Source organism: Pithys albifrons, chromosome 9, assembly GCF_047495875.1.
Source record: "Pithys albifrons albifrons isolate INPA30051 chromosome 9, PitAlb_v1, whole genome shotgun sequence".
NCBI lineage: Eukaryota > Metazoa > Chordata > Aves > Passeriformes > Thamnophilidae > Pithys > Pithys albifrons.
In genome coordinates, this window is record NC_092466.1 from 4,818,061 (window position 1) to 4,845,926 (window position 27,866).

Genomic DNA, 27,866 nt, shown 5'->3' on the forward strand with positions numbered 1-27,866 from the left:
TCGTGTTCACTAAGGCAGTGGCAGCACCCAGGAAATCTTCTGAAAGTCCTCAGATGAAGTCACAGTTTTGGAGAAGTCTTCCTGAAATGCTCCAGGAGTCTTAATGGGAACTAAAGACATGCTGCAAGAAAGAGCCTCAAAAGCATCCTTTCTATTTCACTCGCTATCATTCCCAGAGCCTCGACTCCAGCCTTACTGAACAGAATCCACCATCAAAACAGCATAACCTACTTATTAAAAAAAATTTAAAACTCCAGGGATGATTAAATTGCATCATGTTCTCTGCTGCTACAAGGGGAGCTCCCCCTTCTCTGGCTGGCAGCAAATTTGGGCACTTGCTGCCTGTGGAGACTCTTGAACCCCAGGGTTTGGTGTCTGGAATCCTGGGCTGTCTCGTGCTCCTTCTAAGCAGGAGGAGCCTTGCTGGTGGCCTCCGGAGCCCATGGGGTACAGAGCCACTACACCAGGTTTCCCTGCCACAGGTCATGGCCAGCTCAGTCCCAGGCTGGATGGGGACAGCTCAGGAAGGATCTCTGCCTCCTCTCCACCCTGCCATTCAGATGCACCCGACAACTGGCTGAGAGCCATTACTCCCCTAACTGTTGCTTATTTTTAAGCAATACAGCTGCTCTGTGCAATCCTAACCACCTTTTTGATTGTTCATTAGGGACCTGCAATACTCTTGGTTTATTCCATTTATACCTGGATTTAACTAACAGTGGTTTTGTGCCCCATCGCCTCTTCATTACCAGACTGAATTGCTTCCTGAGGACCAAATCATGCAGAGTCTCGTGGCTTCTGCACCTTCTCTTCCCATCCATTTCACTCAGGCAGCTGCTTTCAATGGAAATTGATGGCCAGCTCAGGCTGGATGAGTCCTGAGCCGACATTCACACTCTGCACTCAAAATCTTCATTTGCAGCCAACAATGCTGCAGGTGACTGTGCTGAGCGTGGGTTGGGGTCTGCAGGGCCACCGAGGACCTAATCACGGATCAATAACCACAATGATCTAAGTAATGGGTTTGAAATATTTAATCAGAGGCAACAATTAAGGTTCTTTTAGATGTTGCAAATGTAAAGCCTGTGGTCTTGAATCCGAGTTGAGTGTTTACCCTTAATGAGTGTACAAGTTTCCTAAATGATGCCTCCTCCTGCTCAATCTCAGCCGCCTACAGAGCCAGCACAGAAACAAACACAAAAATCACATGAAATTGCAATTAACTTTTCTCCTTTGCCAGTTCCTCACCACTTTTAAACAAAGCTAAACTAAGGATAAAATGTATAATTTAACTGGCATGATAGCCAGGCTTTAAATGCTTCTCAAGGAAATTTTGGAACGAGTAGACTTGCATTTTATAAAGCATAAAAACCTGCCAGAATTCCTCAGCTGGTGGGGGCTGAAATGTTATTGGGCTTTTTGGCTTTATTTCTCTGAATGATATTCAGAATTTGGAAGTGAAGAAGAATATTTGCTTCCTTGTAGCCTGAATTCCACTGAGATACAAATCTCTGTCTCTTTGAGAATGATAAAAGAAGTCAGGCAGGGTATTGTATACCATCTTGCATTAAGAAAAACTTGGAGGTTTAAGGCCATCTGTATTTAGATCCAAGGACAGATGAGACATTTAAATTTTAGTAGCACTCAGTTATATACCTGACATAGAGAAATGGCTGCAATCCTTTTTATCAGGCTGGAGAATAGGCATTAAATGACAAAATATTAGTCAGGCCATAGATCCCCGAAACCTATAAGTTCTGAAGCAGCTTCATTAAATCTGTTTTTTATCAGAGGTGAGAGAAGGCTCTGGTATAACATTGCCAGCGTTTGAGGCATTGGGCTTTTAGAGAATCACTGCCAGATACTTCATCCATCTGTCTATTTTCATATTTATTGTTTTACCAATCACTTTATTCATCCATCTGTTCATCTGTGTAAACCCATTTTTTTAAATTTTAATTTTTATTTATAGACTGACCTTAATAAACTCCCCTCAAGTACCGCGTGTTTATCACTGTCATGGATGAAAACGTTATTAATGACAGGAGGGCCAAGCAGGGGGGACGAGTGCCCTTTAAATTCCTTTTCAGCTGACTGGGCCCAGCAACTCAGCTGGGCGGGGGTGGCTGGATCGATAGGTCGGAGTTCAGCCACTGGTCCCATCTCCTCTATCATCCCCATCACTGCCAGCTAACGATGCCTGCAGGTGGAGCGGGGGCACTTCCCTGCCTTTATGAATTGCCTCACTCTGGAGCGAAGGATTTCCATAGGAAAAGCTGTGGGCAGCTTGGGATATTTATTTTGAAATGTATCCAAGGGTGTCAGTGCAAGAAAAGCAGCCCAGTGCGTTTGGAGTAAATGTTGCTGGCTTGGAGTGTGGTGCTGGCACTGAGGGGTTCAGCTCTTTCTTCCAGGCAAATCCTGGAAACTTTCCTTCTTATGCTGGAGCATAAATAAGGGATGCACTGCTCACCAAAAGCTCTCCACAAAGGGATGGGAAGCAAGTTGGTTTTCAGCACAGACTCACTAGCACCCTACTTTCAATCCAACTACTTAAAATGCTTTAATTTCCCCAAATTGAGGGCCGATAACCACAACACTGCAATCGCCTCCAGAGGTACCTGCAGCAGCCACGGCTCCAATACCACACCTGGTCTGGGCAGCAAGCCACGTGTTTCTCTTCACAGGTGCATAACACAGTTCAGAAAATGATATTTTTTACTACTAATCATGTCCTTCCTTAATTGCCCACAGCAATATGGAGGATAATTACACTGAAAATAGAAGGTGGTGAGAGCGTCTCAAGTGCCTCAAAATTACACACCTATGGATTAAGAGCGTTTCAAATTTATGACTGGCAATAGTCACGAGGTGGCTATAAATGCCTTACAGGTTCACTTAGTTGACATAAAGTCTAACCCTGCTGCAAAAATACATTTTTATTCTGCTGGCTTAAAGCAGGTTTGACAAATACTCTCCAGGATAACTCAACCCTCGCGCTTTATCTTTGGTTGGCCCAGGTGCCGGTTGCGACAGGGTTTTGTCATGAAAGATGTAGCTGCGAGGCTGGGGACATTCTCCTCATGGCTTCATCTTGCCTCCCAGCTCATTAGAAGCCTTGGATTCCTGCCTGGCACTTTATTTTGACATCAGAGGTGTAAATCAAGTCATAAACATATTTAAACTAATGTTGTTGAAAATCCGTAATTCTGACAGCGAAATGAGCGACAAAAAGTGCATATAATATTTGGTGACATGTAATTTTAACTTCATCCAGTCTCTTTGCTTTTGAGACATTGTTACCTGCAGGATAAGGCAATAAAATAAGGATGTACAAGAATGTGTCAAATGTAGGGCTTCCCTAAATTACACTCTCAGGCACAGATTAATACATTTAATACATTCCAGTCATGAGTGAAGTACTTATAGCAGAACAACTGCTCCTTCAGTGATATCATTCACTGGAATGAACTGCAGCTAACAGTGACAAGCTGGAAAAATGCCCCCACTTTTCAAACTGTACAAATGGCATTTGGACACAGTAACTCAAAACTGGACACTTCATTTCAAGTTTAAAGCTAGTGGTCCAGTCAAAAGCTATTACTCCATCTTCTTTATTTGTAGTCCATGCTTTTGTGCTCTTTAAGAATCAAATAAATACTGGTGTAATGGTTAGCAACTGCCAGTTCAACGAAAAATACTGCTAAATTCGCCAATAAGTCTTTTTTCTACACACACAAATTTATGACATAAGAACTGAACCCATTCCTGTTACAATGTCTGGATAGTTTTTTAATGTAGAGGGAGACTCACTTTAGTGATAAGAGTTTAAACCTCAACTACTTTTTCCTTCTTTCTGGATCATACATCTGGATAGAGAAGAGCCTAAGACAAACGACTGGTGTGTAAAGGCTCAGGTGCACAGAGCTGGTCTGTGCTCAGCCCATCAGCACAGCACAGCAAAATGCTCTCTGTGGCTCTGCAGCCTCTTGCACTGACTGTTCTTTTCCTTTTGCATTTCCACTGGGATTGCTTAAAAGCAAAGAGATTTGCAGTGGGATTATTTAAATGCAGATGCAAGATCTGCTCCCTCCTCTCTGTTATTTAGGAATTGGGAGAAGGGGAGAAGACTGAGCTGGTATAATGCTTTTTGGTCCACTAATTGAAATCCCTCTCCTTTGAAGGGACATCCCAAGCCTCCCTGCCTGGATGATAGTTAGATCCCAGTTTGTGATCACAGACTATTCTGAGCTGGAAGGGACCCACAAGCATCATCAAGTCCAACTCAAGTCAATGGCCCATACAGGGGATTGAACCCATGACCTTGGCATTATTACAACCAAATTTTAACCAACTGAGCTGAATCAGTCCATGATCACCACAGGCATCCTGTGTGCCCATGCAAAGGGAAGGAACACACTCCCCTCTGACCCAGGACTCTGTACAGGAACAAGAGGTTGCCCAAGGAGTGGGGCTGGTTCATTTCCATTCATTGAAACACCATGTGCAGACCTGGGCTCTTGAGTTTCCAATTTCTGGGTGATCTGCCTATGCAAAATAAGCAGTGCTGAGCATCTCCACAGCAATCAGGTGCTTCTTATCCCCACAGAAATCTCTCCTGCATCCCCACACAGCCACCACCCCAGGGGCTCTGAGGGTGTTTGTGGATTAATGCTTATTCCAGACAATGGCTATGCTTAAAAAATGCATTATTAGGGGCCACATCACACCTGGAAGAATGGTTAGGGATGTGGGAGCTACACTAGTAATTGTGCTGAACTTCTGAATAAGCAGGGATGGTGGGATGAAGGGGTAAAGTTCCTGCTGTCCCAGTGCCACACCTCCCCAGTCAGCTTTTTACAGGGTGCTGCACTAAATGCTGCATTAAACCAAGAGGTGAACACCCACTGCAGGTAACAACACATTAGTTTCTAAAAGGAGAAAAACTCACAGGCTAACACTTCTTCAGGAAAGCACACAAATGTGTTTCCCCTTACTCAGGAGATTACTTTCAATTTGTTCAATAGGAGACAGGGAACTAAACCACAAGTAATTCTGGATTTTCTGAATACATTGGGTTTGTTCTCCAGCTTCCCCAGGTGGTGGTTACAGGCCTGTTGCTTTTTGTCACTGATATTTGAAGTCAGAAGCCTTAAAATCATGGGGCTGTTCTCAGTTTTCCATCAGTGAAGGCTCTGCAGTGTCTCATCATCAGACAATCCACAGGATCTGAAACACTCAAAGTGTCTGGAAACAGAAATTATTTTAATTTCCAAAGAAAGGACTTAATGTTGGAAATTTCTTTTATTCATTTTCTTAAAGACACTGATGCTGAGATGAGGAAGGTTTTTATGATGTTCTAAGTGATTTCATCTGGTGTCATAATTACACCTTGATTAATTCTGTCCCCATGGAGAAGAATCATCTTTTTCCTTATCTGCAGGGTACTTTTTAAAGATTTTGTGTTAACTGCAAGTAATGCAAGTTGTGCAGAACTGTGGTAATTCACAGACAAAGCTCCTTTAGGGACTGAGAAGGGATAAATGCCAGGTCTAACAGCGGCAGGATTGTCCCTCTGATCTCTGCATTGACTTTATGGGAATACAAAGACCCTGGAAGATACTGTGCAAAGGAGGCTGTTGCATAACTCTGCCACCTCACTCCTTCCTCTGCTGGCACCAAACACAACATGCCTGTTATTATCTTTCCTTCTTGGAGAGAAACTCCTAATGATTTGCCACAGGTGGATGGAGAGCAGAGCTCAGCAATTCCAGTCCTGCATTGTTCATGGACTGCACCAAAGGCTTTGGCCACTGGAAGAGTCCACACAACCCAAAGTCTGTGGCCTTGAGAGCACGCTCCAGAACACCTCCCTCCAAAGAAATGAAGCCCAGAGTGGCTGAACTGAGGCCTCAGCACAGATTACACACCAAGGACCTTGGATTCATCCTGGCAGGGATTCCTGAAGGACCAGTTCTTATGTGACCAATCTGACACTCAGGAACAAAATGTTTTCACCAATGGAAATGAGAAAATGCAGAGCTAGGGATGATTATTTATCAGTACACTGGTTTTTCTCATTAATTTTTCATAAAAAATAATCTAGACACTGGTTTATATTAGTCCACAGCCATTCCTAACAAAGCTTGTGAACACTTAGAACTCTTCTTCCTTTGCATTTACCCAGATGATGGGGTTTATATGAATCTTGTACAATGGGCCACAGCAAAGGATCCTGGATCAATACAAAGAGGAGTGAAAAGTAACAGTATGCTCTAAACTGCTCTGACTAATTCCTTGGATTAGTAATACAAAAACCAATTCAATCCATACCACAGGATTTTATCAGAGGCCAAGGACTAATCTAAAATTTTACCAGCACCTGCCTGCTTTTCCATGGAATAATGGCAAAATGTATTCCCAAGTCTGATTTGGACTCATTAAACCCTGTTGGCAAAATCGTTGTGTTTTAGGAATTGAATCAAATCCTTTCCTGAAGAACTCTCCTCAAGGTGCACACATGGAAATCAGCCCTCAAATGTGTCATCCTTGGGAAACCCACCACGACTTCAGGAGACCTGACTCTCCTGCTGCACTGCCTGTGCACAGGGTGGACTGACAAAATAATTGGATTATACATGAACAATTCAGACTTTCAGTTACTGGGTGCTTTCTTGCTCCTGGTTTCCACAGAAAAGTCAGGTTTTTTTGTTCCTTAAGTCCTTGTACTGCTTATTTACATATGAAAAGATAAGTTTATAAAAGAGCCTTCCTATTTTACTACACCTAATAGTTAATAATTTAAATCTGTAGCCATTATCATCATATAGATTGACACAAATGGCATATGGATCATTCTGGGGATGAGGGTTAGTTTCTTTTAAGAGAGAATTGTTTTAGTTTTTGCAGGAAATTAATCAGGGGAATGGGCTTTGTGGAGCATGGAGCAAATCTAATCTGTTCTTTGTTCAAATTTGCCTTGCTCCAATTCCTAGCAATTGTAGACAACATGCTCTTTTGTTCAGGAGCCACTTGTTACATGCATAATTAGAGACTGCAGTAGCTGTGTTTAAAGAAAAACTGTTTTCCAATGTAATGTGTGATCTTGATAATAGTATTTTCATCAAAGGTAGCAATTACATTCATTAAGCTGGGACTGGCAAGGCAGCAAGGAAATTAAGTGGAGGTGAATAAAAAGCTCCCCATTTCTTTTTAAAATCTCTGCCTCTTTATAAGTCGAAATGCACCACGTTGAGCTGCAAACTGGAAAATACATACTGAATATAAAAAAAAAATAAAAGAAGAAAGAAAGGAAAAAATAAAGTCCTCCTTAACCTTTCTGAATAATGATCCAGAAGATATCCTAGGGACACCTACTATAGATGCACTTTTCAAATTAAAGGGCTTTATTCTACATTAATTTCTTATGCAAGTTTTAAACGAGCTCAACATATGATTCAGGTCTTTAAAGGCTCCAGGGCTCTCTAGGATTAATTCACTGTTCTTTTCACACATAAATTAATTGTTTTGTGTTCTCAAAACCAGCAAACAGCACATAAATCAACCAGTTTAGAAAAGGCACAAGGCTGGTACCTTTTGCAAATCACTGAAGTTTGCTCTTTACACTTCATTATTACAATATGTAACTTTTAAAGGAAAAGCTGGAAAAGTAGGACCCACGTTTTTAATTCTGAGTAGATTTCTTGAGTGCATAACTCATTTCAGCAATCCGGTTCCTTGAAAGACCAGAGTTGTGGAGCATGGCAGAGCCATTCTTCCAGCACTCTAATTACACTTTTCCCAATTAATAATTCAATTACACATCACTAATGTATTTGCAAACATTTCCAGGTAAAAAGAGCTAGTTGAGGTTTGAGGTTTTGGGTTGTTTTTTTTATCCTCCTTTTGGCTTAAGCCTTGCAAAAGTGGAGTTTGCAGATGGAAAACTGGGAAAACCTAAAGATGTGAGCCCTGTAGCCCTGTGAGGGCTCCTCCAGGCACTCCTGAGAGCACACACAGCAGTCTCATTTCTTACCTCCAAAATACAAAGCTGAATTTATTCCAGGCATCGTATCAGAGGCTGAGAGGTGAGGGGAGCAGGTCTGTGCCCTGTGCCTGGGCAGCACAGCACTGCAGAGGAGTCACTGCTCAGGTGAGGGCTGAGCCCTAATTTTGCAGGAAAATCCCCCATTTTAGGGGTCTCAGCAAGGGGACACCTGCAGCAAAGGCAGCAAGTTTAATTTACAAGCTCTTACAGCAGGACAGGTACCAGGGGGCTGGCAGGAGCTGTGCTCCCTCCTGAACAGGGATGTCCCTGCATGCTCTCAGCTCAAGGTAAGAGAGAAAACTGAAGCCAGAACCTGGCTATCCATAACTCCAAAAATAACTGTTTCTCCTTCTGCCCTTCCCAGAAATAGAACATGAAACCACAGCATCTTGGCCAAATTGGAATTTGCATAGTTCTGCGAAGCATTTCCTTCAGTTAGGAATGATTTAATTATTCTTCACTTCCTCTTCTAGAAATCATTCCTGGATAATGAGGTTAGCATAGAGCAGATATGTTTCAGTCAAGAAATAGATGTAATTTAGTGCCAGAAGGCCTTTGCAGTTAAAAAAAAAGAAAAAAAGAAAGAAAAAAAAGATTTTTGGACACTTCTAAATAGAAGCAGCAGGATAGAGAAGGTTGGCTATTAAATTACAATAGTCTGAGACACCAGACCATTGGGTGCTTTAACCCAGTGCTGTGTCAGCCCCCTGAAGAATCAGAGCACAATCACAACCCTCCTGCAGCCCAGATTCTTACACAGGGCACATTTTAAATAATTATTAAATAATGACAAGCTATATTACCTCCAGAGAATTGTTTATCTCTGCAAATTGGATCACTGGAGTCAAAGTACAGTAGAGCTAAAATACTTCCAGCAGTAAATGGAAGATCTATTGCTGCACCTTCCCTTGGTCCTTGGAAACTGTGGATCCTGCATGGCAGTCAAACATAGTTTATGACAAATATCCTGCTGAATCCAGCTTTTATTATTCAAGCAACAATCAAAACAGCCCAGACTATCAATCAAATGTTGGCACTGCTGCAATTAAACTGGGAAAATGGTTTTCATTTAAAGCTCGGTCGGACAGACACTGAGAAGACCTAAATAATAAGGAATTTAAGAAGGGAGCAGAACAGTTTGTGTTTGGTAAAAATTGCCCAGTGGAACACAAGGAATTTTTCACTGAACGTGAGGAAAACAAGGCTATGGACATAAATAGAGCCTTTGTATCATTTAACCTTCATATCACATTAACCATCTTCTAGTGCATCACAGGGAGCCACAAAACATTTTCAGAAGTTCTGAAAGTACCTAAGCTGAAAAAAGTGCTTTGCCTCAATTCTTATGGGAACAGTTGGAGCAAATGCTGGATTTGGTGTGCAAACATCCTCCCCTTCACACACAGAATGTCTGATGGTTTCTTTCCTAAAACAAACAACACCAGCTTTGGCACCAGAACAAGTCTGCTTTGTACCAGCTCTTTCTTCAACACCTTCATTAACAAAATATGTTCTATGGAGCTTTTCACTATTTAACTACATTTCCAGAACTTTAGATTTTTGAATTATTACTCAATTATTTTTATGTCAGTTTAACTAATTCTTTCTACAGAAAACCAAAAAAATACCCAGAAAAGTGAATGTCTTTCTAACATGTAATTATCATGTCTTTGGGCACCATCTAAACTAAGGCAGAAAAACTCAGCAACACAGTCTCATATTAAAACTGCTCTGGTTATACTGAAAAATTTGCATTTAATTTGCCTCTTTAGGATGCAAATTAGTGAATAGGAAAATCTTGCAGCATGTCCTGGAAAACAATTCAGGCCAAAAATATCCAAGTCAAACTTAATGTGATGAACAGGATGCTCAGAAAATGATCCTGTTCCTTGGACAGGTGGGTCATTGCTTGAGTCTTGGCTGGGTGTTCCCAAGGGAAGGCAGGAAACTGCCCCTTGAGCAGGAGAACATCAGCTCTGTAGGTCTGAGTCAGAGCTCCTGGTGTCCTGGGAACAGTGTCCTTCTACAAGCTCCAAAATGGAAACTCCCCAGAACAGCACCCATCAAACCCAGGGAACCCAAAGAGTCAAACTCCACATGAACCCACCATATTCCAGCTCTGCTCTTCCCTTTATTTCCTCTACACCAGGAGAGAAGGTCACCTGATAGGTGGAAACAGATCCCTGCAAAATGCTCGATGAATACATTTTTCTGCATGTCCTTAAGTCCTCACTGTGTGTATTAAATAAATCCAGATGTGAGAGTGCTGGTTGCTACTGAGTTTTCTGTCAGGTGCTTTTTCAGATCTGTAGTGAAGGCACCGGGACATTTTTTTAATTCAAGTCCTCCAGTATTAGCAGCTCTACAGCTACTGAGACAGAGAACAGATGTAAATCCAAATGATCATGAAAGACAACATACATAAAAATGCTATTATTGTCTGTTGAGACTGTATATATTTTTGATTTATATTTTAAAATATTTCACCAGAAAAAGTGTTACATTGCACACTCCATGTTCTTTAGAACATTAATACACCAATATGAACCAGTATTTGAATTTATGAAACAGCTATTATGAAACACAGTGGTTATTTCTAGTTACCCAATGTATGACAGTTACTGCACATGAACAGAGTATTTTCAGAGGATAAAAAATGTCAAAATTTCAAAGCAGCTCAATAACATCCCTGGTATCAGATAACAAGAAACTCCCTCAATGCCACTAAGCTGGACTTTGTTCATTACAGCAACTGATCTCAAAACTGGCAGATTTAACTGAAGTAATGGCTGTAAATCCCATTTGTCACCTGGACTCACTCTGCACTGATGTTTGGCTGTCTCTGGGCTGTGCCCTGTGTGTACAACCAGCCACAGGACCTCACTCCAGAGTCAGTCCAGAGGAGTAAGACTTCCAGCCTTGTCCCCTCACTTGGACACTCCAGAGAAGACAATTCCATGCAAAACACTCTGCAACAACCATAGTTCAGCCCAACACACAGTGACAAAATGTGTGAACATTCTCTGGGAGTTGTACAATACATATTCATCTGTCCCTCAGCTCTTTCTTGATTTGTGACTCCACCCACAATTGGCACAGAGATCACATAACAGGTAAATATTTATTAAGTATTTGTGGGAGCTGTAACCACTTACACAGAGCTCTCTTAGGAGATCTGTCACCTTGGTACATTGAATACATTCTGGGGCTGAGGAAAAACATTTCTCCAGCTTTTGTGTCTCCAACACAAGCCCAGGGAAGTCAGGCAGCTGCTTTCAAAGCCTGACTTGGTAGGAAGAGCCTGAAATGTGTCTCTCACCAAAAGACTTTCATGTGGAAATGCAATAACAAGTTAATTAGAAAAGTCTTTACATAGCAAAAGGCTCCCAATGAACAATTAGTCTGTATTTCACATAAGCCTTTTCTAACACAATCATTATACAGGGAAAAGAAAATAGGGAAGAAAGAATACATAGAAGACATAATATAAAATGTTGTATTTGAGCATTTCCCAGGTAGTGATTAAACATTTCTGCATAAATCTGCCTCAGACCCTGATCACAAACCAGAACAGAACCAGAAAAACCTGACAGATGATACAGTCATTCTCCCCCAGTACAAAAAGTGCAAGATCTGGTAAAACATTTAAATGACAGATTATTAGAGAACCACAACCCAATATACAAGGTTAGTACTGTATCAAAACAAAAATAAAATTCAGGCACTTTTTAATACATCCTTAATACAAGTATTTTCCTCTAACCAGGGATGCTCATGTGCAATGTTTCATACCAAAAATGCTGTTCCAGGACAACAAACTGGATCAACTTGGCTGACTGAGGGCATAAAAAGGGAAAATTCACCAATATAAATACATATTGAGTATATAAAGCAGCTTTGAGCCCTGTCATTAGCACAGAAAGCCTCACAGAGCTCCCAACACCAGCCCTGCACAGCCTGTGCCCACGGTGCCAAATGTAGAAATGCAATTTATGACCATCCTTAAATGTCTGTCCCAAACCAAACAAGGGCTGGGGAGCACAGGCAGCTCTTAACAGTCCCTGGACAACAGCACAGCACTTGCCATTGCTCACCCCACATCTGTGTTTAGGGCAGCAATGGAATCAGAGTTAAGGGGATGATGTAATACCAGGGACAGGGCTGGGAGCAACCTGGTCCAGTGGAAGGGGTCCCTGTCCATGGAAGGGCTATGGGATTGAGCGAGATTTAAGGACCTTCCAACCCAAACCATTCTGTGATTTTCTAAGTTAAGTTGTCTCAGAATGAGTGACCAGAACAGCCAATGCTCTCCATGTGCTGTTTTAGAACAATGATCAAAGAAACTCAGAGGTTGTAACTGATTTGTGCGCATATTCCTCCACAGAATTTTGTAGACAAATATCAAATACAAGAAGTACATTTCTTTCAAAACTGTGTACAAAATACAGCATACATGACTGAGAGATCTGAAATATTTACAGTGTAACATTAGTTAAAGGCTTGACCTTCCTTTTCTGAAAAGAACTGTTGAGTAGCTGATGAGGATGTTCAAGGTTGTTTCCTGGACTCAAGCAACAAGTTCAGGCTGTGAAGAACCACATTACTTCCATTTTTTCCTGATTATTTCTCCAAATGGACACCTGACACAGTTCTACACAAAGAGACAGTTCTTTTACATAACCCTGGATATCCAGCTGTTAACAGTCCTCTCAATTGCTCTGCACTTTCCTCCACAAAGGGTTTGCTTCTGGCACTGTATGAAGTCAGTGAATTATTGCCATTCCCTTCCCAGCTTCACTCAGAACTGCAGAAGCCAAGCTGAGAGTATCCCAAACCAGGAGAACCAGTGAAAACCATGAACCAAAACCTGGTCTCTGCAGACACTCATGTCAGCAAAGCAGGTTAAACTGCAGCAGCCAAGGGCTGCCTCACCTTAGCACAACTCAGCATGTTAATCAGAGTTAACTCAAGCATTTTGGAGTGTGGTTATAATAATTTTAGACTCACAGCTAGACAATGTTGAGCAGAGTAACTGTAGCTAACTGTTGGTGTGTCTGCAGTCTTAATTCTAGTCTAAATCTCCCCAGCTGCCTCAATTTAGCTGAAAGAAACCTGCAAACCACCCAAAATGCATTAATAATGATTTAAAAAAAGATAATAATAGCAATAATGATAGAATAAAACTTCAGAAGCTATCTAGTCTACCCTCCTACCCCTGTATTTTTAAAAATCTCAAAGCTGTTGATCTAACTGACATGGGAGGGGCTTTTTTATTGGCATAAGGATAATTACCACATTAATTATTTGCTTATCAACAGGCAAAGTGTGAATATGAGGGGATTAATTCCCTAAAGTAGTTGCTTCCCTTTGAAGCTGGCAGAAAGTCAGAAAACTTATTAGCAGTGCTTTTCACCCTTGCCTCTTTCTTTGCAGAAGACACTGCATTGTTATTGTTTTACAAATCCTACTTCTTAAGTGCCATTTGCTCTAGTTTTGCCAGAAAATCCTTTGGGAGTCTCAGCCTGTAACAGTCAAAGCTCCACTCAAAGTGAATCATCAGTGAGCAGCAAGCTTTAAAAATGAGATTCTTCCAAGTCAGCCAAAACCAGAAAACCAATCCTTCCCTCCCCAAAACACTTGAAACAGATTGCCAATTACAGCAATTAGAATGATTTTTCATATATTAAGCTTCCTGTCTCTTGATTATTAGTTAATTAGCTCTCCAGCGCTGAAGAGGTTTCTGCTGTAAATAAAATGTCTAATTTTAAAGTAAACAGAGAGGAATGAAAAAGCAAATACTTCCCAGCCCCCTGTCCCTTTATGTCTTTCAAAAAAAGAAGGATTATGCTGGAGAACCACTAATCTGAGGAGCAAGTTTTCCAGGCTGCAAATTAACAGTGCCTCCCTAACTCCCAGGAAGGCTCTGAGGATTTACTGTTTGTAAAATGTATTGAACATGGAAAGGCCACTGTGAGGTGGTATCGCAGCTCTCCTATTACCCAGCTTGTATCTCTGTCTTTTTGCAGAACTACTAGAGCTTTTTTAACCCCATTTCAGAAAGATTTCAACTCAACCTTTTATGAAAGGAGAACTATAAATAGCCTCTTAGATTAAAACCCTTAACAGCTGAGAAGGCTGGAAAGGGAGGTGGATATTATCCACCTTTCAGGAGTACAAATTGGGGCTAGAAGGGCTTAATTACAAAGATATCCTTAAGAACACACTAAGGGCTGCTATAAAAATTACTTCAATTACAGCAGCTCCACACTGTGAGAGAGGAAACTACCACTTCCCTCCCTCCACACACCTCTCTGTACCCCATGTTAACACAGGGCAGCACATCCGAACAGCAGCTACATGTAAGTCCCTTCTCCCAGGTGGCTTAACAGAACCCTTCCCACCAGGCATGCCAAGGATTTGGCTTCCTTTGTTTCCACTTTGAGATCTCCAAGTGCAGATTCACTGCTTGCATAACCTAAGGTAACCAAATCCAATGCATGAGCTTGGAAGTCTCTCAGGCAGAATGAAATGCTTTTAACCCACAGTTTGGATCTGAATGTGGAATTCAGGATTACACAGGAATTACTCACTGTCCTGAAATGGGGAATTCATGGTTTGCCCTATGATTTAATCTGTGATGATGTATTCTTATTTATGGTGTCGTTAATGCTTTTTGTAATTACAAATAAATGGGTAATTTACAACAAGTGTTCAGGGACATCACTTCCCTTAACAGCCAAGAAGTCCTTATGGTTTCAGTATTCCTGTGCTAACAATTTTGCAATGGTGCTCAACTGGATATTTGAGGTTCCTTCATATATTGTGCCTGAAATCAGAAGAAAATAAATTAGGAGATTATAAAACCACAGTGAATATACAAAGAGAGACCAAAATAACATTCTACCAGTCCAGTTAAACACTTTCAATTATGAAGTGAAGCTTTACTGAGCAAGTACTAGCACAGAATTATAATTATATATTATAAAATATAAATGTTTGTATTTTATTATCTGCAACAAGTAAAGCATTCTTCTGGCTGGCAGAACATAATGACATTTTCCTGAAAAGCAATTCCTAAATAGCCAACAAAAATTAAGCAGTTCTAAATGTTATTACAATAAAAGCCAAAGGGTAATATGGTTAAAAATGTCAGTATGGGGTTCAAAGACTATCCCAGTAAACAAGGGAGTCTTGAAAATAAAACTCCACATACATTCAGATCTTAAAGCCCAAGAGAGTATTTTCAGTTTTTTTGAACTGGAATTTTCTTAATAAAATGGGACACAATGTTTGTGTCTATTTTATTGGCATGTAAATAAACATTTTAATTAGCCTTGGGTATTTATACCCAAAGTTTTACAGTCTTATATCTGAGCCTTTGAATCCATGTTCATGCAGTCTTAGGGAAAAAATACCTTGAAAAAAAGAGTCATTCATCCTCAAATTTTAATACCACTATTGCTACAAGAGGTACTTCTTAAGAAACTATCACTCACCTATCTTGCAGTCACGATAATATTTTTCTATTGGGTAATTTTTTGTGAATCCCACACCTCCCATCCATTCAATGCATTTACTTGTTGTCAGTGTTGCAACCTATGAAAATCATTTCAGAGTTACAGATTCAGCTTCATGACAGTGGTAGTAAAACTTACTCTTTGCAGCTATTCAAAGTGAAAACAAACCAGCAAACAAAGCATTAACTAGAACAGGTGGGAAGAAGAAGGGCTGTTATTTTTGTATTCAACTTCAGCAAGCTGTTTTAGAATAAAAAAGACATTTTTCTAAGTCAAAGCACATTAAGAAATCACTAAATGTTACAGCAATAATTGCCATGCTTCACTATGGAAAAGACGAGCAATCTAAGGCATGCAAGAGAGCAATTGCAAAGAGGCAGAAGTGATCCAGTTCTGAAGCATTTCAAGACTCATAATTGTGACCAGCAGAGCTGAAATGGTCACAAATGAACTCTCACGGTGTCATTTCTCATGCCACAAAAAGAGAATTCTGAGGAAAATTAGATGTCTCTAGATGAAGTGAAAATATTAATTCACTTCCCTCTTTTAATGTCATTGCTTCATTTTAAAAAACTTGTTTAGAGGCATGAGGGTGACTTACTTTACATTCTGTACACAGAATGAGAATCATGAAATTACAGAGCAGGTTGGGTTGGAAGGGACCCTAAAGATTATCTAGTTCCAGCCCCCTGCCACAGGCAGGGACACCTTTCACTGCACCAGGCTGCTCTGAGACACATCCAGCCTGGCCTTGGACACTTCCAGGGACAAGGCATACAAAATAAAAGAACATCCACTGCAGGGGTGACAGTGAGTGCATCCATTAAGGAAAGACCTTTAGAATTCACCCTTAAAGAGAAGAGACCTACCTGGAGGGGGGGGGGGGCTCTTGTAGCCAATGAGATGCTTCAGTGAATGTGAGGTGAACGGGTCAGCCAATAATGTCATGGTGGATGTGAGAGGATATAAAAGGTGTGGATGTTACTGAGAATGGAACTACTATGAACTACTATGATCTATGAGGAAACTGTCTGTGAAACTATCTTGAATAAACTCTTGTAAGCCTTCTGATAAAGCCTTCTGATGCCTGCTGTGCCTGAGCTCTTCTGACCGTCATTCACGCTGCCCCCTTACTTGGGTAAGAGAACCCCAATAATCCACGGATTTCACAGCAAAAGATGAGCTACAAGTTATACAATTTGGTAGCAGAAGACAATTTCAAAGAGCAGAAGGAAGGCAGTGACCAGAGGCCCTGCAGGTTACCTCAGCAGCATAGTACTTGGCCATGCTGGCCTCCTTGATGACGGGCTGCCCGGCCTCGGCGAGCCGCGCCGCATTGTAGGTGAGCAGCCGCGCCGCCTCCAGCTGCGTGGCCACCTGCGCGATCTGGTGCTGCATCCCCTGCAACCAGCACAGCACACAGAGGGGTCACACACAGCCAGCACCTGCAACTCCACTGGGGCTCCCAGCAACAACCGTTCTTTGCACCACGGAACGCAGCCACACTTTAAAATAAAAATACAGAACCCAGGTGGGCTCGTAATTCCGTGTTCCTCTGCATCTATTGACACTGAGGATGGGAAAACCTCCGGGCACTGAAGTGCTTCCAGGAATTGCACTGCTGTTTCCTTCTCCCCTTTTCTTGGATTCAGGAGAACTGGGGTACTTCTTGCATGACTGGCTGGACAGGAGCATTACCTATTTGCACCCATGAGAATAATTTTAGCCAGACTTTAACATCCTCCTCAGCACTGCAGAGACACAGGGAGGTCAGAGCTGGGTTTTTATTCTGCAGCTGTTTATTGAGAACATTCATTCAGTAACAAGTCTGGTTCCCTGATGAGCTTAACCAAGGAATACTTGCAAACAAGTACCTCTTGAATAAAGTGGAGCACTAGGAAGGTGACTGCTTCTTCTTGCCATGTCCCAGAGGCACGAGGCAAGGGTTAGGAGCAGCATAAAGGTACTGAGGACATGACTGAGGAATGGATTCAAGGGGAAGGAAAAAGGTGATGGAGCTCACATCTAAATGGTAGGTATTACAGAAGAATGGGTTTATTTAAGAAGACCCAAACATTATGATGATTGAAAATGAACATTTAGTAGTCTAAAACACAATGAAATCTTTCATCTTATTAGAACATTAACATGGTTCCCTCAGATTTGCAGAAATATATATGCAGGTCAAAATACCAAAATGATGTGGCAATTATAAATTCCATTTCCCATTCAAAGGACGCAGTTCCAATAATTTCCTAGGTATCTGTGAGTGCTTCCTAAAATCTGCATAAATTATGAGTAGTGCTAATGTTCCTTCTCTTCAGCTGAGATGTAGGTTTCTTTTAACAAGAAAATTACTGTAGTAATTACAATTATGTATCTTCCTTATTAAACTATACATCATTTTTTTGCAACAAAGAGTCTTTTTCGTTGTAAGATACAGATATTATAATGAAAACTAAATGTCTTTGTATAATACAGGAAATCTAATAATTCAATCAGTTTTCCTCATCTTTTTATAATTTCTAGTGGCTCCAGAAAAAGGCCTTCCCCTACACCTCATGAAAAGGTGTAAAAACTGGAACATATTCAACAGACTATGATATTAAATCAGAAGAGAAGGGAGTTCCATGTGTATTGTTTTCAAAGGCTGCCAGTGAGTGATCAAGCCAAAGGAGTCATGTCAACAATGTTTTGAAGTTTTACATTATTTGTATGCTATTTCATTTTACTCATTTTATTGACTACTGTGGTAACTACCACTTTCTTGGAGGAAATTTCCCACGTGTTCATTGACAAGTACCTGGAAATCGAACACACTTTTCCCAAACTGGACTCTCTCCTTTGTGTATGGAACTGTATGGTCAAAACATCCCTGTGCCAGTCCTAACATCTGTAAGAAATAACAGAGAATATGGTCAGTAAAAATTAATTGTTAAGCACATAATGGAGATGATAATAGTTGATCTCCTTTTGGTCAGGCAGCTTGACATTCAGGAGAAAAGTTTTCTTCATACCTACACAAATCTAAAATACAATAAAGGTTCTATACAGACCCTCAAGACCTACAATTTTACAGTTATTAGACATGCTGAGGTAAGTTATGATTAAAAAAAAAGAGTTTGAGGAGCAAGCCTATTCCATGCCATTGCATTTCTTACCACAGGCAAATATTTATGAAAACACAACCTCTAATTTTTGAACAAAACTTAGGGGTCAGCTGTGGTTGCATAAATATTAAGTGTTTCTGGGAAAATTTGTAATTACATGGGAAAATTACTGTAAACTGAAGATCTATAGATCTACCCTACACTATTAAAGCAAAAATAATTTGAATGATTAGTCAAAGCTATTTCCATAATCAAAATAATTTCTCATTTTCTAGAGGACACTAGACTGCCAGAATTAGCAATTTCCTTCAGAAGTTAGAAAACTAGTGGAGTGGAAGGAGAGTTAACACACCTTCCAGTATTTTCCAACTCTGCAGAACAACTGCAGAAGAATTTAGACCAATTTTGTCTTTCCCCAAAGACAAGAGCAGTCAGCTGTCACATAAAGCAACTTAGTCAAACTACCTTTAATGATGTACAATAGTCCATGGGTATTTTTAGACAGACCCACATATTAAGCTGACAAAAACATGACTTACTGGGTTCAGATACCTGTTCCTTAATCATGTAAGTTTTCAGAAAAACAAAACATGATACATAGGAAAATAATCTAAGAAAATATTGCAGTCTGCAGCTAATCAGCCCCATTACCAGATTTGTTAACTCCTTATATACACTCTATAGGAGAGCCAAGTATATCAACTTAGTCCCTTGCACTAAAACTGCCTGAAACTGTTTTCAAAGCCACAATTAGATTTTTTAAGATCTTCATTATCTTTTAAAACTATTACTGCTGCAAAGCTAAATTCAATACTACAGGGCTTTAGAGCTGCTGTTCTTATCAAGTACATTTCTCTTAATTTGAAGGTGCCAAGAAAGTAGTAACTAAGATATAACAACTACCTGACCTTAACTTTTAATTAAGGGGTAACTTGGAGTAATTAAGAGTAAAATCCAGACCATGTATTTTACTACCAGAGCCTCTATGTTATTTATATCTCTGGGAACAATGGGGCTCACAGCCCTTTTTAAATGCCATATCAGGCCAAGGTTAATCACAGGTAATCTTTAGAAATGATGGAAAAGTTAGACCAATTATCAGCTTACAATATTGCCACAAGGAAAGTCTAAATTCCAAGAGGATGACTCCTTCTGGTCTGTCTGCAAACTAGGGCAGAAAATAAAGGAGACTGGTAGTACAGACATATTGCACAACAAAGTAGAAACAAAGAAAAGTTTACTTTCAAAAGTAAATGAAAAACAGAAAAACTTATCACAAGGCATTTTATTATAGGGCTGAACCTGATTTTCATTGAAATCAGCAGCAATCTGAGATCCAAATTACAATATTTTGAAATAATTTTAAGGCCAGTCAATATTTTCCCCTAAGATGCCACATAGTGCAATTTTCAAACACAACAATGAACTGGAACAGTTCTGCTGCTGAAAATCGTATTTACTTTAAAAATAAGTTTACTTTTAAAACCTATTTGCTGGGAAAACATCAGTTACCATAAGGTCACATTTGCCAATCCTATACCACCACAGTTGGATGCATTAATACTACACATTTCATTCAGTGTGTTCTATTTTCCAAAGCTAGTTTTCTGGGTAAAATAAATTTTCATTATGGAAGATAAGAATTTTGACATAATTCAGTAGCAGTAAGTTAATGACCACAGACAAGCTAACTGCCATTTAATGTTTGCTTATGTCACCAAGGGAGAATTTTCCCTCTGACAGTTGTTTCCTTTTTTATTGTAACTTACCTACAGGAACAGTGACATCTAGTGGCAACTGAGATTTTAATAAAGCATTTTCTAAATCGTTTATTCTTAATAGCTTTAAATATTTCATAAATTTCAATCCAAATTGGCTGCATTCAGTAATAGAGCAAATTACCCACCTGTGCAGCAATTCCTATCCTGCCAGTATTGAGCATTCCAATGGCATACTTATAGCCTTGTCCAACCTGTCCCAGGATATTGGTCTCAGGAACCTAAAGAATAAAACCACTCCATTATTCCACTTCTGTTCTGCTTTGCCACTGCTTGTAAGGCTCACAGATGAATCAGTGCACATGTTTTATTTAATGTTCCTCATAAGTGAAGGCATAAAACATAAACCAGACATTTGACCCCTAGAATATCTGCCTACAACATTCCCTGATTCATGTGGTTATAAACTGATGACTGAGAAAAACTGCACCAAAATTTTGGAGATTCAAACCCCCTTCTGTGTAAGAATTGGGAGGAAAAAATTAAAATATAGCAAACCATGTATGTCTAAGAGGAAAAACCAGTGAATTTAGTTAATGTTCTTTCCTTATGTGTGGTGAAGTTGCAATTAAACACAAATTATGCTTCAACAGCTGAACTTACAATACCTTGACGTTGTCAAAAGTTACTGGGCAGGTAGAAGATGCTCTGATTCCCAGCTTGTCCTCCTTCTTCCCCACGTGAAGCCCCTCTGTGTTGCGATCTACAACAAAGCACGTGATTCCCCTGTACCCCTGGGAGGAATTAAAAAATAATCAACAACTGCTTTTATATTTGTATCACCCATCAGTGGTTCAAATATCTCATTCCAATACTAAAATTTTACAGCTGCTTTATACTGTATGACTAAATAAGGCACTGGCACCACTGTCTGGTGCTAATTATGGTTTAACATAATGTTCAACTGTTCAATACAATGAAAGAGAAAACTTCTTATTTAAGTCAAAACAGGCAATTTTCATTTTAAAAATAAGTATCTTTGAATTATACTTCTAAGACAGAGATTATGGGATAGAGTTTAAAAAATAAAAGTTTTGAACTATTTAGTTTTGGTTTTGATAATTATCATATTGGCACAGAACATTTAAAAGTCTGCAGTTGACTTTTCTCAACCTACTACCCATATCCAAACTGGGGACAGAACCTGACATGCATATTCAGGTAAGTAATTTTGTACTTGAACATACTTTACTATTGGGTACCTTTTAGTTTTCCAGTATATGTAGCTTAAGCTGTATTTTGCCTTTTAACAACAGCAACTTGTCAGTTAAGTCACAGAATCACAGAATATTCTGAGCTGGAAGGGACCCACAAGGATCATCAAGTCCAACATCATAAGTGAATGACCCACATGGGGATCAAATCAGCAACCCTGGTGTTATCAGTACCTGCTCCAACCAACTGTGCTAATTTAGTTCCCTTCAAAAGGGCTGGAAAGACTCAGACAGTGTGTCCTTCTGTTACTCAGACCACAACCAATGCATGCTGTGCTCTTCATCACAGCAGTTATCACTCTGACATTTTTATTTCCCCTGGTTGGAGGAATTTATTAAATTGCTCAGCAAGTCCCCAGTTTTTGTTGGGAAATATTTTTAAAGGTTTGCTGCCAGCTGGGAGAAGGTGCACAGAATATTAACCTTTACCATCAGATTATTAGTATGAAATCCATAGTTTCATGTACCATCAGCTGTTACAGAAATGCAACTATTCTTTGGCAACTCACTAAGGACGGATCTGTATTTGCCATCACAAAGAAAACTCCTGCATCTTCTGCTAAGCTAATCCACATCTTGGAGCCATTGATAACATAGTAGTCTCCTTTCTTCTCAGCCCGAGTCTTCAGAGAAAAAGCATCACTGCCAGACCCAGCCTCCGAGAGACAGAAACTGCCCAACTGTCAAGGGAAGGTAAAAAAGGAATTTTAGTTTTTAGAAATAACAAATTCTCTAATGAAAATGCTTGTAAGTCTCTTAAATTCAAATGTTTCAACCCAGTGCATTAAAGTAACTGAGTTTCAGATATGGAGATTAAGAATAGAAACTCTATGTAATTACACATCTCTCAAAGTCAACTGCTTTACAGTTCTTTTCCACAGTAAATTAAATTTTAATGAAACTAATAAGTGCCTTTCCACTTTTACCTCTCAGCTACTGATGACAGGATGTATCTCTATCACTACAGAACTCAGCTCTAACCAGTGTTTCAAAATTCACACGTATTTTCCAGATCTGCTGTCACACATTACTCACTGAAAAAAAACCCCTGCTAATGTTACTAAACTAGACTATGATTTTAATAGTTAAGTAAAATAAGACTTTGACTCACTGTATCTTTAGCCACTCTTGGAAGGTAAGTTCTCTTTTGTTCTTCTGTTCCATATGTGGTAAACAATTTAACTGTTAATGTGTTTTGGAGTTCACATGTGAGAGCCACAGCTGGATCAACTTTGGCCAATTCTTCTACTGCCAATATGATTGAAAAAAATGAACCTCCAGTTCCTCCATATTCCTCCCCAAGCTCGATACTCATCAGCTGAGATGGAAAAGGTGCAAATATATCAATCTGTTAGTTCCTGTCAACAACTTTTTAGTCCAAGCTGATACTTAAGAGATTGAAATAAAAACCAGAGAGTAAGAACATTTGCAGATCCTTCCCCCAAACCTTCAATACCAAACTAACAGCTCTTCACAGATTTGTTTAGGTTGGAAAAGAACTTTAAGATCAGCCTTAGGTCTGACAGCAGGAAAGGTTAAAATTGAATCCAGGAATGAAGACCAGGATACCTGTAACAAAAGTCCTTCTGGTTGCCCAGTAAGGCATAGAGGACTCCTGATACTCTTTTCCAGCAACAGTTATCAGAGTCATGGCATTTCCAGCATTCTGTGCAATTATGCTTATCCAATTAAAAAAAAAAAAAGCCAGGGAAGGATGACAAGCAAATAAAAGATATATAATAATGGGGAGGAAGCATGAAAAAAATATTACAATGTAAGATGGAGAGTGATAATGCAATGAAAAATAAAGTTGTCTTGCTGTTGATAGAACTAAAATTTTAACGATTCCTTGCTTCATTTGAATTATATCCCTCAATCTTTAAAAAAAAGTCTGAAAATAACACAGAGATTCATAAAATGATGTTACTTTCTGAATAAAAGATCCAATAAAAGTGTGCAGACCCCTTGTTCAAACAATCCCTGTATTATGGAGTCTTCCATTTTCGAATTCTCATCCATTTTTTGCACAAAAGGTGCCACTCGTTCCTGAGCAAATTTTGCCACTGCAATGAAGAGAAGAAGGAAAATGTGTAAGAATTCCAAGAGTCTGCTTGGGGATCAACAGAACAGCAATGTGGTACTTCTGACAGGTTATACACGTGTTTGTTCCCTGACTCTCCCCAAGAGAAATGTGGTGTAAAGCACAATCCCCCCACAATAGTTTCAACATTTAACTAGAAATAAATGAGGGAAATAAGATTTTAAGCTAAAATTTTCCTTATGGTGAAACGTTTCTGAATTTTGACTGCACAGGTAAGAGTTACCCATGTCCTTAAGCATTGTCTCCTCTTCAGTGAATGTGTGAAGTGGAGCACAAACAACTCCATCACTGGAAAGGTTTGGCTTGAGTTCTGATTTGGAGGACCTAAAGGCACATGGGGAAAACCTCCAAGGAGCCAGGAATGCTGGAGTATTTCTTTTCAGCTGTTGGCAACAAACACAGAACATGCAAACAGTTAGGTTTGTATACAGACAGCAATACATAACTTTATTCAGTACATGATTGTGAAATAGAAGTTACATCCAACCAAGACAGCAGAGGCATTATAGGTCCCTTCTAGACCTAAAAACTGTTTAGTGTTCAAAGACTTCCTCAAGTAGCTCATAGGCTTTAGAAAGGTAAGTTCGGTTTGAAGGCCAATATATTTTCCAAGCACAGAATAATTTCTTAGGATTTTAGAAAAAGTTGGTATAATGGATATGATCTGACTCAAAAATTAAAGGGTTAACAGCAGCTAAACTGCTACAAAATGTACTCCTGAAAAGCAGGATTGAAAACAGCAGCACAGTTTGACTGTCTCAGAAGAGCCAAGACAGAACAATGACTCTGTACCCTTCCCCTGGACTCTGCGTTGGTGAGGCCACACCTTGAGTGTTGTGTTCAGTTCTGGGGCCCTCAGTTCAGGAAAGAGATTGAGGGGCTGGAGCGGGGCCAGAGAAGAGCAACGAGGCTGGAGAAGGGACTGGAGCACAAGTGCTGTGGGGAGAGGCTGAGGGAGCTGGGGGTGTTTAGCCTGGAGAAGAGGAGGCTCAGAGGTGACCTCAGCACTGTCTAGAACTGCCTGAAGGGAAGTTCCAGCTCGGTGGGGGTTGGTCTCTTCTCCCAGGCACTCAGCAATAGGACAAGGGGACACGGGCTCAAGTTCTGCCAGGGGGAATTTAAGTTGGAGATAAGAAAAAAATTCTTTCCAGAGAGAGTAATCAGGCATTGGAATGGGCTGCCCAGAGAGGGGGTGGATTCCCCATCCCTGGAGGTTTTTAAACTGACATTGGCTGTGGCACTGAGTGCCATGATCTGGTAAAGGGACTGGAGTTGGACCAAGGGTTGGATTGATGATCTTGGAGGTCTTTTCCAACCCAATCAATTCTATGATTCTATGGAAAGAGCAGTTTTCTTTCATGTTGGCATAAATAAGGTGAATCACTGAGAATGTTGCACCAACAGCTGTCAGGGAAAGTGCACCGTGTCTTCTTAACACAAAACATTCTGAAAAGCTGCCAAGTAGGTGTGTTCAGTCAGCAATAAGCCAGCACTAGAGAAACAACTGGCAGTAGAATCACAGAGTGTTAAGGGTTGCAAGGACCTTTAAGACCACTCAGCTCCACCCCCAGCCATGGGCAGGGACACCTCCCACCAGCCCAGGTTGCTCCAAGCCCCATCCAACCTGGCCTTGGACACTTCCATGGGTTGAGGCACTCACAACCTGCCTGGGCAACCTTTTCAGGTGCCTCACACCCCCACAGCTCTCTGGGATTATCTCTACTTTCCTGTGAAGGCACCTGGCACAGGGATGTGGAATTACCAACCACAGCACCAAATACACACCGAGGTAAAGCCGCTCCAGGTAAAGCACAGATCTTGTAGATCACAAAAAATACACAGATTTTTGTCCCATGGGAAGCTGGACAAACTTGATTAACAGCAGTTCAGCAAGGTCAGACACAAGTGAACAGCGTGATACCAACAGAGGTGACCTTCCAAAGGCCCAGCTGGCACGTGGGAGCTCTGAAACACCAATAACCAGCTCGGGGTTACTGCAGGTTACAGCCAGTACTGCAGGTTGGGGGAGTCAGCACTCACAGGAACTGCCCCTTCAGTCTCTTCCCCTCCCTCCCCCTACAGAGAAACAACCTCAGGCTTTCCCACCTTCCCATCATTTTCCCTTGAAGGCCCTTTCACTGCAGCCAACCCAGGGAATGGTGTTTGACCATGGCAGGAGAAACAAGAGTTCAAACATTTCTCAGACATGGTGTGATAAAGCTCTGTTTGATACAGGACTGAAATGGTGCTGCAGGAGAAAAAGGAATATTCCTAACAAGCTTACTTTGAAAAGCCTTAGAACCAGTAGGATGGATCCAAGGGCTGGGACTTAAAGCTGGCAACACCCACACTGAGCAAAACCTCACAGGTATAGCAGAGTAATGATAGATTAGTGTGGAAATTGTGGTTTAGTTAAAAATTTAGACATAAAAAAAAGAATTAATCAAGTTACTATATTATTATCTTTTTATTCTTAAAAGTCATGTAGTATTATGAACTTTCACGAAGTTATTTAAAGTGCCTGCATGTTACTCAAATCCTTGGATACTGCTTCCCTGCCCTTTTCTTCCTCCTCTTTTCCTGCAGGTAATGATTTGTGCTGCTGCAGGATTCAGACTGCTCGCCCTGCTCAACACATGCATCTGAAAATTGGTTTGTGGGTTGCTGATAACATTGATTTTTCTGTTTATCTCCATTCTTCCCTCCACCTCAGCTCTTTAATGATCTGTTCTCCTGGTTTCTTTCTGTTTGTTTTACAATCTAAAACAAGCTTTTAATGCAGCAGCACTAAGATAAAAAGAGAAAAAGACTGAAGCAATGTGTTTTCCTAAGCTCCCTCTGCTCGCCTTGATGAGTTCCACCCCTGTATCCCTCCCAGCTGCCTTCCAGAATGCCCCTATTTCCAGCAGGGAAGCTCCATCCTGGGAAAGTCGCTTGCTCTTATTTCTGGGGTTGGTTTTCTTTATTTCAATTTCTTTCAAGTGTCACAACACACCCATGAGCTCCATGAGAAGGTCCCAGGCCAGCATGTCCTCTCACCCTGCAGAGCCAAAGCGAGTGTAGGGCACAAACACAGGTTTTCTGCTTATTCTGGTCACCCCTCCAGTGCCACAAGTGTGCTTGGAGAATCACAGAACACCCTCAGCTGGAAGGGACACACGAGGACCATCCAGTCCAGCTCCTGGCCCTGCACAGACACCCGAACAATCCCACCCTGTCCTTGAGAGTGTTATCCAAATATTCCCTAAACTGGCAGCCCTGGGCCATGCCCACTGCCCTGGGGAGCCTGTTCAGTGCCCACCACCCTCCGGGGGAAGGACCTTTCCCTGGTAAGTAACTAATGGAGACCTCAAAGCCTCTGTGCTGCTGGGACGGCGCTGCCTCCTCACTGCCATTTCACAAGATTCAACACAAACCGACCCAACACGGCCCCTCCACGCAGAGATCACAGAATCACAGAATCGATTGGGTTGGAAAAGACCTCCAAGATCATCAAGTCCAACCCTTGGTCCAACTCCAGTCCCTTTACCAGATCATGGCACTCAGTGCCACGGCCAATCTCACTTTCAAAACCTCCAGGGATGGGGAATCCACCCCCTCTCTGGGCAGCCCATTCCAATGCCTGAGCACTCTCTCTGCAAAGAATTTTTTTCTGATCTCCAACTTCAATTCCCCCTGGCAGAGCTTGAGCTCATCGTGCCCCCTTGTCCTATTGCTGAGTGCCTGGGAGAAGAGACCAACCCCCACCGAGCTGTAACTTCCCTTCAGGCAGTTATAGACAGTGATGATCCCCAGGGCAGAGGGAGAACGGCGCTTCCCACGCCCGCTCCCGCCTGGCAGAGCTGCCCCTGCGCGGGGAGCCCCCGCACCGCGACAGCCCCAGCCTCGGGCCGGCAGCGGATGGACCGGTCCCGCGGCAGGGCGAGGTGTGTCGTGGTGTGTCCCGCTGTCGCTGTCCCTATCCCTGTCGCTGTCCCTGTCCCGCCCCGAGGCGTCACCTTCGCGCAGAGCCCCAGCCGAGCCACCGCCGCCGCCATCTTGCTCCGCCCCGTGACGTCACTCACCACCCATGACGTCAGAGCCTCCGCCCTCCCTCCCG

General features: G+C 41.3%; 1 protein-coding gene across 1 annotated transcript; it reads right to left on the reverse strand.

The window, feature by feature from the left end:
• Positions 1-10,494: 10,494 nt before the first annotated feature.
• Positions 10,495-27,835, reverse strand: ACADSB (acyl-CoA dehydrogenase short/branched chain). The gene is made up of 11 exons (XM_071563124.1): positions 27,766-27,835; positions 23,991-24,150; positions 23,629-23,729; positions 22,778-22,984; positions 22,176-22,346; positions 21,061-21,186; positions 20,581-20,673; positions 18,368-18,457; positions 16,828-16,965; positions 15,544-15,643; positions 10,495-14,873 (listed from the first exon to the last, which is right to left on the reverse strand). The coding sequence occupies exons 1-11, from the start codon at positions 27,802-27,804 to the stop codon at positions 14,803-14,805; spliced, it is 1,296 nt and encodes a 431-aa protein (XP_071419225.1). The 5' UTR covers positions 27,805-27,835; the 3' UTR covers positions 10,495-14,802.
• Between the last annotated feature and the right edge of the window lie 31 nt (positions 27,836-27,866).